Source organism: Pithys albifrons, chromosome 8 (assembly GCF_047495875.1).
Source record: "Pithys albifrons albifrons isolate INPA30051 chromosome 8, PitAlb_v1, whole genome shotgun sequence".
In the NCBI taxonomy this organism is placed as follows: Eukaryota; Metazoa; Chordata; class Aves; order Passeriformes; family Thamnophilidae; genus Pithys; species Pithys albifrons.
This window is the reverse complement of record NC_092465.1, coordinates 7886068-7907105: the sequence shown is the minus strand read 5'-3', so window position 1 is coordinate 7907105 and position 21038 is coordinate 7886068. Positions and strand designations below refer to the sequence as shown.

Sequence of the window (21038 nt, the reverse complement as noted above, 5' to 3'; positions counted from 1 at the left end):
TAGGGATGGGGACGGGGATAGGGATGGGGACGGGGATGGGGATGGGGACGGGGATGGGGATGGGGACGGGGATGGGGATGGGAATGGGGATGGGGATGGGAATGGGGATAGGGATGGGAATAGGGATGGCGAGAGGACAAGGATGGGGACGGAGATAGGAATGGGAGCGCGACGGGTCTGTCCCCGGCCCTCCCATCCCGGCTCCGTCCCCGCTCCCATCCCGGCCCCGTCCCCGCTCCCATCCCGGCCCCGGTCCCCGCTCCTCTCCCATCTCGGGCGGGGGCGAGCGGCAGTGTAGGGACGGCGAGCTGCTGGCCGAGCGACTCGATGGGGCCGGTCCACGGGAAGGGCGGGGCGGGGCGGGGCGGTCGCTCGCTCGCGGGCTCGGGGATGGATTGCGGGTGTCCGGCACGGGCGGGCGGTGCCGCCGCCGGACGGAGCGCGGGGGGCGCCGGGTCCGGCGCGGCCTCAGGTACGGCCGGGGCCGTCCAGGACACTCCGGAGCGGGGACAGGGCCGGGGGGAAGCCCCGCAGGGCGAGAGGGAACTCTGCCCCTTCATGTGAGCAGGGGGGCCGCGCCCACGCGGGCCGGGGGTGTGTGAGTGACCCGGTCCCGCGGCCCCGTCCGTCTGTGCGTTCGTGACAGCGGCGAGGAACGCGCTCTGCGCTTCCCGCCCCGGGCAGCCCCCCCTGGCCGGGATGGGGGGTTTGTGTGTGTGCGAGGTTCGGCTCTGCCCAGACCAGGGCAGTGAGTGTCCCCCTGTGCTCGGCACGGAGAGGCCGCGCCTCGAGTGCCATGCCCGGTACTGAGCCCCTCACTGTGGGCTCACCCCGAGGGGCTGGAGAGAGCCCAGGGAAGGGCAGGGCAGGGCAGCTGGGAAAGGGGCTGGAGCACAAGTCCTGTGAGGAGCAGCTGGGGGGGCTCAGCCTGGAGAACAAGAGGCCCAAGGGAGACCTCATCGCTCTCTACCACCACCTGACAGAGGGTGTAGCCAGGAGGGGGTCGGGCTCTGCTCCCCGGCAACAAGTGACAGGACGAGAGGACATAGTTTTAAGTTGAGCCAGCGGAGGTTTAGGTTGTATAATTGGAAAAAATTCTTCACAGAAAGGGTGATTAGATATTGGAATGATCTGCCCAGGGAGGTGGGGGAGTCACCGTCCCTGGAGGTGGTTAAGGAATGATGGATGTGGTACATGGTGCCATGGTCTGGTTGGCAAGGTGGTGTTCGGTCGTAGGTTGGACTCGATGATCTCAGAGGTCTTTTCCAGCCTAATGGATTCTGTGATTCTGAGCTGACACCGCTGTCCTGCCTTGCCTGGGGTATGTGGGGGGGCCTGTGCACCCCCTACTTGGGCTGCAGCTCCCTTTGCTCTGGCAGTCTCCAGTGATTTAGGTGCAAATGCAGGATACTCATCCTTCGTCTTCCAAGATCCCAAGGGCTTGAGTCATATTTCTTTCTCCTCAGGCATCCACTTTTCTCTGAGTGCATTAAGGAGACTTGCTCTTTTCTCTCTTCCTGCTACTTTTCCCCAAAGATACTTGTTGGCAGGAAGGAAGGAGGAGACCCCTATTCACTGCGAGTGTGGTGATTTTGCCGATTTCTGCTGTGCCCGGAAGGCTCAGCTTTCATCTGCCAGAGTGTCCCGTTGAAAGCTGCTCTGCTGGTTCTTATCAGGGATACGTGGCTGTATATCCTCTGACAAAGCACGATATGTTTAGTCCTCGCACTAGACAAGATTAGATCTGGAGCATGTGAAATGGATGTCATTTGTAATCCTTAGCTGATGTTAAATATATAGCTACCGGTGGCTGGGAGATTGCTTTGTACATGGTAATGCCTTGGCAGCTTGACATGGAGTTTTTTCTTCTAATGTTCCTGGACGAGCATAAGAAGGAGGTCACTGTCAGTTCCACTTGTCAACTTTCAATCTGCAGACCTGAAGCTTGGGTGTTTCTCACCCAGTGCAGAGTTGTTCATGTCCAGCAGGGTCACAGGCTTGCTGGGGTGATGTATGGACAAACTGAGAACTGTGTGCTTACATACTCTGAAAGCTGGTAAAGGCTGAAATATGCCATGGATTATTACTCTGTGTTGCTAGTTCCATGTAAGAAAATTTGTTTGAAACGTTGTTTCATGAATTTTGTGTAAGAGCTGGATAGGAAACTTGAGTTTTAAGTGTTCTTTTTATTCCTTGGATATCAGGATCCAGCTGTGCCATGACAGTTTGATAGTGTGAGTGTTACGTTGTGCACTGCCAGATTCATAAGACATCTCTTTATGTTAAGCTATTTTATTTTGGTAATAAAAATGACATGCTTTCTGTGCAACTTTGGTGTTGTATAGCTTTTTATTTAGCTAGGAACAATGATATCTATCTCAGTACTGGCGGGAAAACTTGGCTTCTTTTTTTTGGTTGTTGTTTTTTTTTTTTACTTCACTGTGTTCTACAGATCCTACAGGAAACTTTCTGTGAGTAAAACCGACAGGGCTGTGGTGACTGTAATAGTCATGTTGCATAAGGTTTGCCTTTCCATCTCTCCTGGAGATTCTTGCCTTTGCTCTCATCTTGTGATACCTGTTGGGAATGGAGATTAGGGCTGTGTTAGATTAGCATTGATTTAATGTACATTTGCTGTAGGTGTAAAATCAGTTTGCTTTCAGCTTTTTCTCGTCAAAGTGAAAGCAGTGCCTTTGTGTATCTTATCTCAAAAGTAATCAAACATAAAACAAGAGTCACCTGATGACAGTACATGTTAGAGGGGTGGGTGGAGATTGTATCCCAGGACTTGTGCGATTGGAGCAGCCGGTATAACTGGAAAAACTAAAACCATTTCTTCTGTGTGCAAGCCTTATCTTGGTATGTTGTCTTTCAAATTGTATGTGAAATAATCTTGAGTAAATACAAGGAAGAATTTCAAGTTGACTTGCTTGCACCATGGTTTGTGACGGAGCTGCTATTCTGAGTCTCTTGTCACTCTTTGGTGGGTTTTTTGTTTGGGTTTTTTTGCAGGGGCAGGAGTGGCTGTGCTTTCCTCATAGAATAGCCAGATGCAATACTTCTGTTTTGCAATTATTTGGCAGTGCAATAGAATTACTTCATATTTTGTGAGTTTCATGTGATTTTTCTCTTTTTGGGTGGAAGTTTCAATGTGGAAAAGAGATAATTTTCACGAATAAACATTTAATGCTGTTAAAATAAGATTGTATATAAAGTGCCAATGGTGCAGTTATACATTCTGCCCTCAGAGGTTGCTTGTTGCATGTTTGGAACAGCAGAGCTGGACAGGCTGCTGAGCCTGGTGGCTTTGGTGCAATCACCTGTGTTAACATACATTGTAGACTACACAGTAAGACCATTCTTCATATTTTTTTTTTGTTTCATAAATTAAAGCAATGACTCTACTTACATGATCTAGGATACTGCAACATTTTAAAACCAAAGTACAGTGTCATGACGAGAAATCTTAAGTATATTTTTAATTTTTTTCAGAACATCTTCATGTAACTGGCTTAAAAATGGTTCTACAAGATGACAGCACCAAGTCTAAGACTGTTGAAATGGTAAATAAATAATTTTTAAAATATTTCGAAAGATCTCCATGCTGTTTGCTGAAAATGATAATGATATTAAGAAATGCACTTTAAATGAATTTACCTTTAAATGTCAAATTTCATCTGGTATATTTAAAGTTACAGCATGTGAAAAGCATATTTATTTCCTAATAATGGAAACAAAAGACAGACATGCTTAAGTTTTTGCCATATTTAATAGAGTAGAATATGATGTTTACTTTTAAACAATAGTTTCTATTTCAGCCTGTATGTCTTCTAATGGTTTAAATTTATCTTAACCATTTGCACTTTTGTAAGGGTACAGCCATGTTCTTGGGGAGAAGTGTCTTGAACAGTTCTTGGTTTAGATCTCAGATGTTACCTCAATATGCTCAACTTTTATCCTTATCCTGAAGTGGGTTAATTATTGGTAATAAGCATTGAACAGGGTTCTGTGTGATCAGCTCCAGTGAGGAGAACAGCCCACAGCAGATCATTCATGCTAATAAAGGGTAGTTTTATGTCTTGCATAATAACTGAATTTAGGTGCAAGTTCTCCACCTGGTCACTTGGATACTAAAATACTGATTAGGTAGGGGCCAGAAATAAGCAACTGAGTTGTATCTTAGTGATCTTTGTGTTAGTGGGCATGGAGGGAAAAGATTTTGAGCATCGATTTTGCTTTTTATTTATTTTTGTTATTGTTTTATTCAGTTCTTTTGGCTGCCTGTATTAGTCATGGTCAAACTGTTTGAGCTTTGTATCAATAAAACTCTTCATCTCTAATTGGGTTGTTAGTGTCACAAGAAAATATGACTCACAGCTACTGTTTGAGGGCACTGAGCTAAATAGGTGCTTGGGAATCTACAGTGAGCTTAGGCTTTGTGGTTTAGGAGATGGGTAATCACATACTTGGGTCTTAAAAATGTAAAATACATCTTCCAGTTTGTTTGGTTTTGCTTTTGTTTTGTAGTGGGTCTTTTGTTGTTGTTTTGGGGTTTTTTTTGAACCAGCTGTTGTTTGGTAAACTGTGTGGAAAAGGTTTGACCTTGCTGGATGTTGAGCAGTGTGTAAATGTTGTTGAGTTCAGTGGGGACTGAACCACACAGGCTTGTGTGGTCCATCTTTACAGTTTACCAATTAATATGCAATAGATGAAAATTGAATTTAGCTTTTTCCCCACTGTTAACAGTTTATAAACTTTGAGCCAATCTTGACAGGTTACCAAAGGCAAGATTTAGGATATGCATTCAGTTCTGCCTTTACTACCACTTGTGTTTGGGGCACTACTTTGTCACTCCTTAGCATCGTGTCTGACCACAGGATATCCCTAAAACAGAGCTTGGCAAGATTTCATATGCTTAATAATAATAACCCCCCAAAAATCCAGCATTTTCAGGCAATCAAACTTAGAGCTTTATTATTCTTGGTTGTCAGTTACAGTTTGGTTGTGCTTCCTCTTGGAATATACTCAGCAACGTCTGGATTTGCAAATAGTTGCAGCTTAGATGGATTTCCAGTTGGTGTAGTGTGATGTTTTAATAAAACCCCTTATGTCTAATGTTTCTTTCCCTATTATAAGGCTTTTTATTGAATGTGTTTATAGAATCCAAGTTTAAAAATTCAAGAAGTTTCAGGTAGGGATAGTGTTTTGTTTTGATAAAGTAATAATTCCGTATCCTATTAAGGAAAGATACTGGGCTTCCATGAGACATAACATGGAGGTACCTTATCTTTCTAGATTATTTTAAGGCCAAAAGGCCTATGCAGTGTTCCACTGCCTTCCTAACTCTAATGTTTGGATTCTTTGCTTAGGAATGTAGGCTTAAGAGTAGAGCCTTTCCCTGCATAGCTTAAAAAATCAGACCTTATCATCAGGGTCTTGTCTCTCATGTGAACCTCTTATAGTCAATTAATAAGGAAGGGATCATATTCTTTGAAATATCAAAAATAGTAAAGGATCCTGTTTTCTTTTCATTTAGGGCTGTCCTGATAGCATTTTGACGAAGATCCATTCTCAGGGTTCTAGACTTTTATGTCCCCAACACTGAGAACTTGAGCTGAAGCAGATGTTATGGAACTCAAAATTTTAGACAATGTTTTCCAAAGATAACTGCAATACACATATATACACAGTGTTTCAAATTCTGTTTCTTCTTTTTTTTCTTTTTAGGAGACTGTCTTCACTTTGACATGATGTGTGAAGTTTGTTAGTGAGAATTTTTTCTTTCCTTTTTACAGTTATTGTGAAAGGTATGTATGAGAAAAGTAAGTCTTGTTCTTTTCTGCTCACTTCTGTCAGAGCACATTGGCCTAAATGTACAGAAGCCAAACATAAAGAAATATGTGGAGATGTATTTCACTGCAAGTTCATGAGTACTGGTGCTTTGTTAATAAACAGGATAATGTGTCAGTCTAAAACTTCTCAAAATGGTAGTTTCTGTCTGTCTTTGCATTTTGTGTGATGTTTTACAGGATTTTAATTCATCCTAAGACTTAGTATATCAATTTCAATAGGGTTCTGTTCTTCTGCTAAAGATTATAGGCATTTTAGTATTTCGTAGAGTTTGGAGGTGCATCGTGTTACACAATGAGAACTTTGTACTCACCATTTCTTGTCAAGCTCTTTGTCTTGTTATGGAAGAATCAAGGAAAGGGCTGTATCAGGCACACAGAAATGTTAAACAGACACTGTGTTGTCAGATGAGAAAGTAATAGTTGCTCCTACTGTAACATATAAAAAATTTAAACTTCAAGACATAATTATGGGCTCTTTATTTAGAATTTTAGAATCTGCTTATCATAGGTACAAAAGAAATGGTGCAGTGTGTAGTTAAGGCTGTGAATAACTTTATACGTAACGTCTTATCTCAGAACTACTGAATATTCTGTCATCCTTTACTTCCTTCCTGCTGGGGGATGTTAAAGCAAGGGATTTGTACAATGCTGATGCAGACGAGCTGAGCACAATACTAAGCAACTACAGGCTGTGCACAATATCTTTGCATGATCTCAGTTGGTTAAAAATTGGTTGTAATAATGCTGAGGTCATGGGTTCAATCCCCTGTGTGGGCCATTGACTTAAGAGTTGGACTCTATGATCCTTGTGGGTCCCTTCCAACTTAGAATAGTCTGTGATTCTGTGATCTCTGTTCACAGTGTGTATGTGCTGTATGCTTTGAAGCAGTTTGTGGTGAGAACAGAAGAGCTGTAGATGTGAGCATCTGATGTGGAGATGTCCAGTTTATCAGGCTCCTTCCTGCCTCCAGCTGCATCCCCCCCTCCTCCATGCAGCACGTAACTGGTGGGAGACAGGAGTGGTTTCCATTTCTAGTGTACCTTAACACTGTTCATGAGTTCTGCTGTAGCCTGGCATGGGATGAGGTTTCTTCCTTTCATCTCATTTGAACTCTTTTTATGCCCAGCTTCCATTTTGCTGCATATTATGCAAACACATGATCAATTTTTAGGCTATATATAATATAACTTAATATAATGGCTCATAGGCTATTAGACATAATAAAATGAAGGCAAAGTTTGTAGAGTATAATATGTAGTATCTATTAGATCAATTTATAAAAACTGAAAAAAACTTTATAAGCTTTCAAGCAACAAAACCTTCCTGTTAGTTTGCTTGAGTTTAGGATAATACACCTATTTATTCTCTCTTTAAGAACAAATGTTTTCTCCTTTATTCCATATCAAGTGAAAACTGTAAGTTCTTTCTGATTCTTTCAAAACTTTACCCCTTACTGACTTCTGCTTTCTTTTGTCAATCACACCATTTTATCAGAAAAGCAGAGTAATTATCCCGCACTGATGCCCACACATGGAATATATCAGCATAGATCTAGTGGTATAATTACACTTCAGGAACTCTGCCTGTTCATTTTTCTCTGGAAAGAAGTCCTTTGAGAAATGGAGGAAAGTGTCAAGGTTTGAACGTGGCAGAGGCTGTAGGGGAGGCATGAGTCAAACCAGGAAACCATGTCATTATCTCAAGTGCACTGGTGCATATCTGGGTTTTTAAATCATTAATCTGAGGAACAGGCTACTCTGGAAAAAAGAAATGGAGCTTCCTTACTGAAGACATTATGACACTGAATTTTCGTAAATAATTTGTAAATAATGAAAAGACAGTAAGTATTTTTATGTTGACATATGTGGAAAAAACACAGTTCAATTTAAATTCACCAAACTGTATTAGCAAAGTAGATCACCTTTGTGTACTGGGAAAGTCAGGAGCTGCTCTGTGAGGGTGACTTAGATTTCAGTTTCTTGAGCAATTCTCTGAAAGAGAGTGAGTGAATTGGCAGTGATAGATAGTAAGGTATGCTATGTTATCTGTAGCTAACAGCTCTTTCTTAAAATATATACATAAATAAATTAGTTAGCCATAGAATTACCATACATATTTATTACTGACATTCATTAAAGAGTTTGTAAAAGATTGTACAAGTAGACCACTGAATGAGACATTAGTCTCTGTCACTTGGGTTTGGAGCTTTTTAATAATAAAATTGAAGGTTTTCTTAAATTTAGGCCTTTCAGTTGGCAGTTGTAAAGCTGTGCCAAAAGTCAGAATTCTCATTAATGGATTTTTGATAGATTTGCACTAGAACAGGTTTGTGCCTGTGTTTCATAAATTACCAACTAGCTGTCTAATTTTTTTGAGTACAAGTGCATGTGCAATCTACTTTTTTTTTAACCACTTCATGCTTTCAGGGTTCATAATTTATCCAAATGTCCTGCTATGACCTGGTAAATGTTTGTTGAATGCTTAAGTTTAAATACATTTCTGACTACCTTTAGTGGGATTGTATTTTACACAACACATCAAACTAATTTCTACTACCAAACATCAGAATTCACCAAAACATAGTGGTTTCTAATTTTGCAGAACTTGTAGCATAGAATTTCCAAAAAGGCATTGTAAGTTTTAGCTACTTTTGCTTCCTTCAGTGCTAGAAGAGTTGATAAATTCTCGAAAAGTCAGGATTTACTTTCTAATCGCCCCAATGGAAATTTCATGCCAGATCTGTCCGTGATTCCTTTTAACAAGCACAAGCACATGGTCCTTGTATTCTGGACCCTGCTCATGTATATGAAACACTGTTTAGTAGGTGTTTTTTGTGTCACTATTTGTAATCTTTTGGATTTTAGTTCTTTATTGATCTTAACCAGGTTACAAATGGTGTGGGTGTTTATCATGAACCGCATGAGCTCCCAGAGCAGTTCATCCGCTCAGCGTCGGCGAATGGCTCTGGGGATTGTCATCCTCCTCCTCGTTGATGTGATATGGGTTGCCTCTTCAGAACTCACTTCTGTAAGTACTGCTGCACACATCTTAAAAGGGAAATAAAAGCCTATTGAAGAGAAAGATGCAGCAGAAACATGGTCATTCAAGCCCTCAGTGTAATGTTTATTAACACCTTTTCAGTATGGGGAAGGTGATACTCTTTGGGTTCCTGAACCAGCCTGAATCCACTAAAAGTTACAAATAAGCCTGGTGACTGTTTCTTTCGAGACAGAAGGTGTTACTGATGACTTTAAAATTAAATAGCATAAGCTCATAGCCATGAACTGGAATCAGGGAGTTTGTTTTGTTTATTGCCATATTGATTAAAATAATGCCCATATGTTTCCCTAAAAGTAGTAAATGAGGTGTAGCGTGGCAGGCTGGGTGATATGGTGGATTGTAGTTCAGAACAAACAGAAGTCGAAAAGAAAAGGACTCAAGTTATGAAGTTTAAGCCTTGTAATTGCATTTAGATCATACATTCACCATATTGAAACTGATACTTCATGTTAATTTTTAAGACTTAAACAGTGGAAACTGAGGTTTTTAGCAAATTCTGGTCAAATTCAGATTTTTGAGCTGTCACTGAATTATTATGTTCTATATCAGTTTTGAAACTGAGCATATACAAATGTTTGTGTTTAATATATTGTTATATTAAAACATTTTTTCCAGTGAACTGGTGGAATCACTGAAATGTTACTTGATCATCTAATCTTCTCTAATGTTTGATTACTATGTTATTGCTTATGAAAGGGTCTGTAATTTAGAAAATACATTTTACATTGTGTGTAAATGTATTTTCAGTCCTGTTTTAGTTCAGTAGCATAGACATATGTTACTTGGTTAGATACAAGTAATAAATAATTTTTCTCTGGTGGTATTGTATCTAACAAAATAGTTCAGTGCCTTGTTGTTGGCACTGGAAATAGCTTGGGAGGGAGTACCCCATAACAGGTGGGGCCACTTGTGTGTTTTGGTTATCCCTACCAATACTCACAGTGCTGTCATTTTGGGAACCAGACTGTTCTGGACTGTGTTCTTTACCCCTGTTCATTCATTTTGTGAATTCTCACCTATTGGTAATTTTGGATACTGCAATTATTTTCTTTCCACAGTATGTTTTTACAAAGTACAACAAACCTTTTTTCAGTACATTTGCAAAAACCTCCATGTTTGTTCTATACCTCTTGGGATTTATTGTTTGGAAACCATGGAGGCAACAGTGTACTCGTGGATTTCGTGGAAGGCATGCAGCTTTTGTAAGTATTATAACTCTGCAAATTGGATAATTTGTTTAAGTTTGTACAGAAAAAAATGAAAATAAGGGCTAGAGAAGAGCCAAGTTTACACATTTGTTTCAGAAAATTATAAAGTGAATTGTGGCACAGGAAGACACAGCAGTCATAGTTGTCTTGTGGAAGGATGAAAGGAATGGAAAAAGCAGCATGAAATGTGTTAAGAGTCATAAGAAATGCTTGACTTGTCCAGACCATTGGCCCATCTAGCCTGGTGTGTAATTGTGGACAGTTACAGAAGACATTTCCTTTCAAGAAGAGCTCATGGACCTCACCAGTCTTGGCTGTTGGTTCCATTTTACTTCCCCAACAACTGTGACCACCAGTGGAATCAGAATTTGGACTCTGCAGTTGAGTTTTAATACTGACGCTTTTTTGTCTCTGGCACAACTATGAACTTTTTGCCAGGAGGTTTTGAGGGGTTTAAAGTTACATTTAGTAAGGATGATAGAATTATGATTTTGTTGTTGTTAATAATGGTTTTTTATAGCCTTTATGCTCCAGTGACCTTGTGTTGCCCATTCTAAAGCTAGACATAGTTTGTGCTAGAGTCTAAAATTACTGTTATATGACAGAAATACATAGGGATTTTTTTGCAAGGAAATTGAGAGATGCTGGGAAGAGCATTTGTTCTGTGCCACCATTTCAGAATTCTGAACAGCAGGACTCAGGAAGCAGTAAGGCATTTGGCCTGATATTAATCTTGCAGTAAAAGAACAGAAAATGTGATCCAAGAACATGCTGTTAATCAACATGTTGTCATAGAAATGAGCTTGTGTGAAAGGAACTGACTTCATATCTTGGGGATATATTAGGCTTCAGTGATAGTGACAGTTGAAGGCATAACATTTAAATCAAAGTGTTATTTTTATTTTAAAAAACAAACCACAAAGAACATACAAAAAACCTGGAAAAATAAACATTTGGGGGTTTTGTTTGTTTGTCTTTAATCTTGAGTTAAACTCATAGAACATTTAGAGTTGGCTGATACCTTGATACAATTTTTGCTAGATCAGCCTTTAATGCCAAGTGTCTGCATAGTATGGCACTTGATGTTGTTCAGGCTCTTCATAAGATAATGGGGAAATAAACAGAACTTACAGTTCATTTATTGGCAGTACTGGCAAATTAGGGGGATGAAAGTGCTAAAGAATAATTAGTTGTGCAGAGCAATTATACTGACCAAATTTATTAATCTGATCAGATGAGTAGAATAATAGGAATAATCTGTTGCCTAAAGTGAATTGTAGTGTTTACATTGACCAGCTGAATCTGGAGCACTGCTCTGTCTGAGACCATATGAACTCATAGGAACTGGACTGCACTGAGTAACAGTGCTCAGCCTGTCACATGTTGTGTGTGGCACTCATGACACTGCTACTGGAATCTCATTGCTTTTCCATTCCAATCATATAAAAAGTAATTTTAAAAGTGATCTGTAGGAAATAGCTGTTACTTTGGTGTTAGCCTATTTCAAAAGAACAGTGCAGACAGGACTGTAATGAGCAGTTAGAAGATTCCTTCCCCCCATAAGGAGTGTAGTTAAATATTCAACTGTATAATCATTATAAGTGCCTTTAAAATGTCTTGTGTTTATTAGTCTGGAACAAATATACATTTATAGGGTTTTATTTCAAGAATGATTACTTGGGTAAACACTCACACCTTATATTTAAGTCCTCTTCCATATTAGAGGCTTTGTTTAATAGATTTGCTACCAGCATGGTAGAACAGCAACCTGCAGGTCAGGGATCGGGGGCTGCAGAAAGGAAGAGAAAAAGTGGTACTTGACCTCATCCTACTTTAAGTATTGTTAAAACTAAGGCAGAGTTCAACATTTTTATGCAAAGGAACCCTGTCTCAGTGAAATGAAGAAAGAAGCAGCTTGGTGTTAATTCATGCACAATAATTTAGTGAAGCATGTCTTGCTAAGGCTAACCTTTCCAGGTTTTGGCTTTCAAACAGCCTCGTCCTGCACTGGTACCTCAGTAGTTGAATTCAGAATGGTTCTCCAAGGGGTACAAGGAAAAACTGAAATTTTTTACTGAACTTGTGAGCTCTCTTGGTATTGGGGAAGAGGGCTGAAGGGAGAGACGGAAATGTAGCAGAATTATGGAAAAAGTAATTAAAAAACTTACTCTCAAAAAATTTCAGTTATTAATGACTATTTGATAGTTTATTACATTTAAAGTTCTGTAATTAGTTTGCAGATGCCGAAGGTTATTTTGCTGCTTGTACAACAGATAACACTGTAAACAGTTCTCTGGTAAGTGTCTTAATTTGTGAAGGTCAATGGTTTACAATAATGTGGCACCACTAACCTGAATTATTGTTTTTAAAATATGGTGGTCTTAAATGTTATAGTTTTTAGCAAAGGGGATTGGTAACTTACCTGCTTATATGTTACTAATAAGTGCTGCAAATGATGGTGACTTTTAAGAAATACAGGTTCTCAGCTCAATAAAAGACTTTTGAATGTTTCTGTAGCAGTTTGTCAAAGAAATACTGTGTTGTGCAAAGGAAACCTTTAAATATTCAGCTCAGTACCTGCCAAAGCCACATGTGGGGAGCTGGTGGTAAAGCCAAACAGTTTTCAAATCTAAAATATACAAGAGAGTCATTCAGTTAGTGGAGTATTTCCTACGCTGTGATCCTGCATTGCATTTTGAGAGAGAAACAGAGCACCTTGTTCCCTCCAGTGGAAGGAGTGACTGCTGTTCACTGACTCAGTGTCAGTCCTGGGGATGTGCTGATAAAGCTGCACTGCCAGGCAGCATTTTTGTGGTGATTTTCATCATCCAGAAATGACAGTTTGTTATGCCCTTGTTGATCACAGATTACTGCTTAATCAGAGTACCTAAATCAGAGGCCACATGCCGAAATGTATCCAAAATACAAAACTTTTAAAGTTTGCACCATCTCTATAACAGAGTTGGGGGAGGCAATTGAGCTGAAGAGAGATTTTTTCCAACGTATTCTTCTTTTAATTCTTGGAGGTTTTTTTCCAGCTTTCTCTATCTACATTTAAGAATAAAATCTTCTTAAGTCTGTCTCATTCATTAAGATCACCTGACTCTGGAATCTTGGACAGTTTTGCATTAATTTAAACATCCACAATAACTCTGGTTCTGAACAAAGAGCCTAATGAAAATGCAGCCACCATTACTTTGCTCTTCCAGTTTATTAATTCAATCTAAACAAGCAGCTTAAAACTTGTGTTGCTAGCAGAAGTTTTAATTGCTTAAAATACTTCTAAGTGCCTTATGTACTAGAGTTCCTTTCCCAAAATTTTTAGAGATTTAGTTCTAGTTCGTGAGTTTTTAGGGTCATGGGAGGAAAATGAGTACATAGTAATTTTTGTATATATATTCTGTATTTTCTAGTTTATGTTCCCAGTTTATAATTTGGACAGATGTTCTAATAAACATCTATGATATTGATGAGTTATTTTGTAATTTTAAATCAGTAGGTTTGAATTTTCTGGGTGTAATTTTTGTATTTATGAGGGTATCCACAGAAGTGCACAGTTCTTTTTGAATACTGCATTTTACCAACATGTGTAAATACATGATATACATTATGCATGCACATTTTTGACAAGTTTATCCACTCTATGCAAGCACACTTTGTTAAGTTTGGTTCTCTTATTATTCACCAAGCTTTTGTTTACTTAGTTTTCAATTTCACTAAATTAGTTCTACTGCTTATAATTTAAATATCCAGCTTAACTGTGTTTTTACTTATACTGATTCATTGCAGAGTGAACCTTTATATGTTCCTGTAAAGTTTCATGACTTGCCAACTGAAAAAAATGACAGTAATAATAGTGATGCAGAGAAAAGTGAGTAAAGACTTTTGGAATGCTGAAATGTTAGTTCTTTGGTGAAGAAAGTGCTTTCCTCTGTTTAGTAACTGTTGTCTTGTTGCAGGACCTGCTTCCCCCTCCCCATCCTTTTTTTTCTTTCCTTAAATCTCTTATTGCATGAACTGCAGTTTCATATATTTACTTTCAGATAGAGAAAACATAGGCCTGTCGTTCAGTTTACCTTTCTTGGTCACTGCAGATCCAGCCTATGTTTATCTCAAGGGACCAACTGGGTTCAGTACTTGTGATTCTTTCCTTCTGGGCTTGTATGACCAGCAGCAGTGAGTCAGCCTCTGGAAAAACAAGCTATTGTCCTTTTTAGAGCAGGAGCAAAGCAGTCAAAGTAAGAATTTTAACAGTCTATGTGCATTCTGATTTTACTGAAACCTCACTATCTTGTGATAGTATCTGAAACAGGCCTAATTGTCCCAGACAGTTGTAGAAAAGTTGGCTCAGATAATTCTCAGCAAGAGTCCCTGCTGTAAAAGGGAAAGCCTCTTGGTTCATTTCTAGGTGGTGTTAAGAACCTTTGGGTAGGCCCTGCTGTTCTGACAACGTGCTCCGATCACTTCACAGGTGTTTGAGCCATAGCTTTTCCCTTTACATTTCATTGGAAATTAGGTATTGTTTCATATTGAATTAGGCCAATACTTACCTGTTGTGTGTAGTGTAATGTTTTCTTTACACAGAAAACTAGTGATACAATACCCTTATGAACAAAACCTGACCCTGGTTTGCAAGATTAGTTAGAGGGTGGATTTCAAAAGAGCAAGAGACTTTATGATCTCTGCTAAGCTTTGAGGTCTGTTGGACTCTCATCTTCTCAATGAAACATTGTCCTTGCATTTAGGTGTAGTTGTGTGCAGGTTTTGGCTGTTTGGCTATTGAACAATTAAAATCTTACATGTAATATTCTATCAATATGGAATAATTCCTATCTAAAAATGTGTTGTTACCTTTTGTTGATTTTTTTGACAGGGAGCAGGGATGGTGCCTTTCAGTGAGTTGTTTCATGGGTGGATTATTGTACTGATTGAGAACAATAATTGTGCTTTGTCTTGTTAGTGGCCTCTCACAAAGCAAAATACTAGTTTAATAAATAATAATGGCACGTCTTCTATTTGGATACAAACCTCTTGGTTTTGCAGTATTGTAATCAATGCTCTGTTAGAATATCATAGTTTTATTTGCATATTTTGTCAGCTCAAAAAGTTTAATGATAATATGAAGCTTTTTTTATTTCTTTTTTCCTTCTCAAGCTCCCAAAAAGCCTCGTGTAAGGTTCAGTAATATTATGGAGATCCGACAACTCCCATCAAGCCATGCTTTGGAAGCAAAGTTGTCTCGCATGTCATACCCAACAGTTAAGGAACAGGAATCAATATTAAAAACTGTAGGAAAACTCACTGCAACTCAAGTAGCAAAAATTAGCTTTTTCTTTTGCTTTGTGGTATGTGCTCCATTCTTTCAGAAAACTTAGTTATAGATGTAATTAAAACTTGTATAATATTAGTGAAAAAGTATTGAGGTGACTTGTATTCTTTAATCCTTGTTTTATAAATGTGTAAGAAGTAAAACTTTCCTCATGTTGGACATGAAGGTGGAAGATTTCCTTATGAATCTGTTGTTTGAGCTGGTGTTTCTGCATCATGCTTCATTTCTGGGAGGAGAGAGATAACAGCATGATTTTTTAGACAGTAAAAGTGTAGAGAGCAGATCAGTGACACCTTTTCCAGAAGCAGCTTCACTGATACTGCCAAATAGCTTCTAGGTAATGTGCACCACCATAGCTTTTCCTCAGAAATTAGCACTCTTTGAACATTATTGTTATCATCATCATCATCAATAATAATAATAATACTGGTGCATGGACCAGAAAATGGTGATGCAGTTTTTTCCAGTATAGAGTTTGCATGTGCAAACAAATCCTATTTATTAGCATATATCCTATCCTATTATTACCAGCTGTTCATGCTATTACTGGCATGTGTTTGTATTTCTTCTTGACTGTATGAATATTTTCACATTAGAGAGGGTTTACTTCCCTCAGAGGAGATCCGAGATCTTAATAACAAGATCTCAGTCAAGAAGTGAGAAAACACTTGCCATTTCATTCTTTATGGAGGAATTAAGAAATATTTTTAGGTATCGAATGTAAGTGGTGCTTGCTTTTTACAGTAGAGATGTGTGCAGGGTTTTAAGTACTCTAAAGAAACCTTATTAGGCTGACTGATGTCTTTTGCATTCCTGAAATTTCTTTGCAGCCCTTGTGCAGTTATCATCTGGAAGCACTTCCAAACAAGTTAAAAGTACCTTTAGTTACTACAGAATAGCAATTATGATGTCATTTTTATTTTATATTCTGAAGTATGTTACTTCATTATAAACACATACTTGCATGTGGTTGGTTTGGGCCAGTTCTAAGTTTGCTGCTGCCTTTTAATGTACCTGCCCCTTTTATAGAAGATAGAAGTCCCTTTAAGATAAAAATCATGTTCTGATTTTATTTTTGGATAAGCAGTTGGGGATTTTTTGCTTTAAGTAGGGTTTTATTGCACTGAGAACCTAAAGCTCTGTTGTTGCTACCCATATAATAACAAAATTATTTTTCTTTTTCCCCAGTGGTTCTTGGCAAATTTCTCCTATCAAGAAGCTCTGTCAGATACCCAAGTTGCCCTAGTTAATATCTTGTCATCAACATCTGGTAAGTTTTATTTACACCACCAGATGGGCCTTTCTAAGGCTGTTTATCACATAAAAATCTATTTTGCTACAATGACCTTGTGTAGTGTTTTACCTGTGGTTTTGGCTTATAGCCATTGACTATGTGCATTAAAAAAATTCACAATGTATTCTAGTGGTTTACCTTCATGATTCCGCTGCTTTTTGAGTTCATGTATGTGTAATTCTGCAGTTATGTCTGTGTATTAAAAGGATATAGCGGATTTTGGGAGTGTAATGGTTTGGAAGGAAAGGTGGTGTAACTGTTTGTTGTAATAGATTCAGAGCAAAGTTTTCTTGCTAGTGATTATTTTTTAAGAAAATGGGTTTAGGAGTAAAGAACTTAAACCACCTAAATATTATGCATATCATTTGCTTTACAGGTTTTATGCAAGGCTCTAATACAAGCTTTCAAACTATTTAAACTATGTGACAGTTCATCTTTGGAGAATTAACTTTGTTTTGCATTATAAAATTGGTTTTAAAAACAGAATTACACAAATTGTCACTGATTTTTCTGGCTTACTGCACTTTATTTCGTTAGTATGGCTGGCCTTTCTCAAAGCTGAGCATCTGTTTGCTCATCTGAACATTCATAACACAAGGTACTAGTTTTCATAATAGTTCTGATTAAAATTAAGGGTGGTAAGATCAGGTAGTTAAAACAAGTGCGTGAAGTATAAAGATGGAAATGTCTGTGCAGTTTTCTGAACAAACTGGTGGCAAAACTTGATTTTATAAACTTGTCTTAATTTCTCTTGCAGGGCTTTTTACATTAATCTTAGCTGCAGTTTTTCCCAGTAACAGTGGAGATCGGTTTACCCTGTCCAAATTGTTAGCTGTTATTTTAAGGTAAGATAATGGGATAGAAATTTGGTCAAAAAGTCTCTGATACAGTGAGAGGACACCTGTACCTACTATACCTGTGGTATCTGGGGCAATAAATTGTACATGTCACTTGCTTAAAAATGCTTGTTTCATGAAAAAATTGAGCAAGTGAATTAAATCTTTTTAAGTACTTCACATGGGCAACTACCAAATCTGACTCTCCTGTAGGAAATGAAGTTAATCAGGTTTCTGTTGGAAATATATAAACTTATTTTCTTCTAGTTTAATTATTTCATTTTTGTGTAGATGGGGAAAAAGGAAGTGGTTTGACATGCAGTGTTGTCATCCTGTTTCATTAAATGCCTGGTACATTGTTCTGGGAAGTTAAGGAATTGGATGGGGTGATTTGGTTGGTTTTCGCTTAGGGTCAGGTCTAAGCAATAGAGACCTTTTTTTGGCTTTCCAGAAGGGGATTTTAATTAAACAAAAAATGCCTAAAGATAGAACAGTATTTTTATGTTTTTCTTTCTCTTTTTTTCTGTATTTGTAAAAGAGTTCCTGGGTTTAAGCAGCATTTTGCATTTCTTCTCTTTTGCTAGCATTGGTGGTGTGGTACTTGTTAACCTTTCTGGATCTGAAAAATCTGCTGGAAAAGATACAATAGGTACTTACTTATGGTTTTTAATCCTGGAACATGCAGTGATGAGAACCATCTTTTGACAGTACATATTTCTTACTCATGTAACCTTTTACAATCTGTCTTTTTAGTTTGAACTTCTGAAACTTGTAATTTATGATAATTTTCCACCCTGTGTATATAACTTAATTGGGAAAGTATTTACATTTTTAAGCTTTCTACATTTTTCCATGCTTTTCATATATTAATGGATTCTGTAATAAGCAGTTTCTCAGTGATGGTTTTAAAATAGGTGTGTGTTCAGCAGAGCTGATCCCAGTGTGCATAACATGTTTGGCATGTCTTTAAGGGAGTGTTCTTTCCATCTTTCCAGGTTCCCTTTGGTCCCTTGTAGGAGCAATGCTCTATGCTGTGTACATAGTGATGATAAAAAGGAAAGTAGATAGAGAAGATAAACTTGACATACCAATGTTCTTTGGTAAGACTGAAAATACCTCTATTGAATGTTTTAATTCAGTGGATGATTAAATTGTTTGCTTTCAGGCACTGAATTGTATGTCAGTGGTAAAGGGACTTAGAAAAGCCAAGGAAGTAGAGAAAGTCCATGGTTATTCCCATGGTTATGAGTACCTTACAGACTGGTTGTATGAATCTTTTCTTGTTTACAGCCTTAATGGGAGGTGACACTACCTGTGGGAATGCAGACAGCCCCTTTGACTTAATGAAATTTCAAAATTTTATTTTATTTTCAATTTCCAACCTGTAAATATCAGATGCAATTTTTGTTTCTGAATTTCAGGTAAAGTTTCTTATATTAGTTTCTTTTGAAAGATTTAAAATACTGCTTCATTGTTCCTGTTTTACATGCATGTTGTCAAGAGATTAGCTGAGATTTTGGTTATGTGGAAAGATATTTTTTGTGGTTTACTTAAAACTGTTCTTATACTCAGGTTTTGTAGGGCTGTTTAATCTGTTGCTGCTGTGGCCAGGGTTCTTCCTGCTCCACTACACCGGGTTTGAAGCATTTGAGTTTCCCAATAAACTGATCTGGATGTGCATCGTCATTAATGGCCTTATTGGAACAGTTCTGTCAGAGTTCCTCTGGCTGTGGTATGTACTACATACATTGACTATATTTCACATAAATTATCTTAGCTGTGTTCTCAAATGTTGAGATGGCAGATTGTCTGGGTGGTGGGTTTGCTTTTTATAATTTTTTTTTTCCTGTCCATTTATGCAGTTTAAGTTAGAGGATGTCACCTATCACGTCACAGTGTCCTGTTAAAAAGCCACAACTAACTTTTAAAAACAGGCAATGTGGTCTTGTAGTATTTGGTGAAGTCCTGTGTGCTCATTCTAGAATTGACATTTTAAAACAAAAAGACTTTGTGGTATAGATTTACAGTAGCAATAGGAGAGTAAGAATTTCTGTTGTAACAGTTCTGTGACAACTGCAACAAAAGATGCATGTGGAGTTCCATGAAAACTTTTCTGTTCTGAGTCTGTGGGGTTTATATTTTGGGTTGGGTTTTTTAGTTTTGTTTTTTTTTTTCCAGGTTGAGTTTAAAGTTATTTAGGAAATTTAATAATGAGATCTTTTTATTTATTGGCAAACTCTTACACCAGTCCTAGTTATAAATGCATTGCAGCAGATGTTTCTTTGTAACTGAACTTGTTTATTGATGGAATATTTGGTGATGTTGATGCCATCCGGTAAGATCAGACTGTAACTCAGTATCAGTTGGTAAAAAGTGTAAGTGCAATTTCAACATAGGCAAAATAACAAATAAAATTCCCCCAGTCACTGGCTCTTGTCCCAAAATCAAGTACTGAGATAGAATTAAATACATGGGTGTGCACAGACTTTTTTATACACATTCTGTTTGTGTAATTACTCAGAATGATAATCCAGTCAAACAAAGAGCCAGCTTTGTTTCCTGTTCCTTTTTCCTATAGTTTTGAACTGGGACCAATTTCAGAGTTTATGCTGACATTCTCCTTTTACCTGCCCAGTGTGCCACTACCCTGGTCCTCTTCACTTTCCTTGGATGTGTATAATGCCATTTAACTTCCTGCTTACTCCACACAGCCACGTAGTGCCAACTAAATAATCTAGGGATAGATGTGACCTGTAATTTTGTTTGTTTGTTTTTTAACCTGTGGATAAGGGGTTTTTGATTCTGTGCCATTTATTCATTTAATGTTTTCTGGTGGGCAGGTTGGTTCTAATTCAGAAGCAGACAGTGCAGAGATGCAGGAATATTCTCTTGTAGTATAGAGAAACATGGTATGGAAACAAAATGCAGATTTTTCTAGATCAGTTTAAAACCATGTTAAGTAGGGAATTTTCCATTGGCTCAAAAGGTATGGAAATTAAGCCTCACCCCAGAAGACATCTAATTATCTAGTTAGGAATTTTAAGCAGTTTCACAGATTTATGATGGAGTTGTGGGTGTGTGAGTTTTAATTTTTGATTATTAAAACAATGACTGCTAAGCTTGATCAAATGTCTTCCTTGCTTGATGACAACTGTAGTTGTCTTTTAACTTTTAAATAAGACCTCTTTCTTATAGTAATTATTTATTATCATTATTATTTTATAACTCATTATTTCATTGTCTTTTAGGGGCTGCTTTCTTACCTCATCACTGATTGGCACACTTGCTCTAAGCCTTACAATACCTTTGTCCATAATAGCTGACATGTGCATGCAAAAGGTAATGTGCTACTACATTCTGAGCATTATTTACAGAATTTCTTCAGATTAAATGGCAGTGTTATCTTTCACAGTGTATACAATGAGCAGCATTTTACTTCTGTCACTTGTTAATACTTG

At 38.2% G+C, this 21038-nt stretch overlaps 1 protein-coding gene across 4 annotated transcripts in view; it reads left to right on the top strand.

The window, feature by feature from the left end:
* Positions 1-377: 377 nt before the first annotated feature.
* The window catches only part of SLC35F5 (solute carrier family 35 member F5), a 33657-nt gene continuing 12996 nt past the window's right edge, over positions 378-21038 (top strand). The window contains exons 1-14 of one of the 4 annotated variants that reach the window (XM_071563024.1): positions 378-472; positions 3493-3563; positions 5728-5807; positions 8739-8880; positions 9972-10115; positions 12355-12417; positions 13911-13992; positions 15276-15466; positions 16639-16720; positions 17502-17589; positions 18165-18229; positions 18576-18680; positions 19153-19312; positions 20829-20919. In XM_071563024.1, coding sequence (XP_071419125.1) covers positions 8746-8880; positions 9972-10115; positions 12355-12417; positions 13911-13992; positions 15276-15466; positions 16639-16720; positions 17502-17589; positions 18165-18229; positions 18576-18680; positions 19153-19312; positions 20829-20919 — 1206 coding nt within the window. In that variant the 5' untranslated portion in view covers positions 378-472; positions 3493-3563; positions 5728-5807; positions 8739-8745. Of the gene's footprint in view, positions 561-3492; positions 3564-5727; positions 5808-8717; positions 8881-9971; positions 10116-12354; positions 12418-13910; positions 13993-15275; positions 15467-16638; positions 16721-17501; positions 17590-18164; positions 18230-18575; positions 18681-19152; positions 19313-20828; positions 20920-21038 lie in introns of those variants that run through there. The other 3 variants (XM_071563023.1, XM_071563025.1, XM_071563026.1) reach the window with 3 other exon arrangements.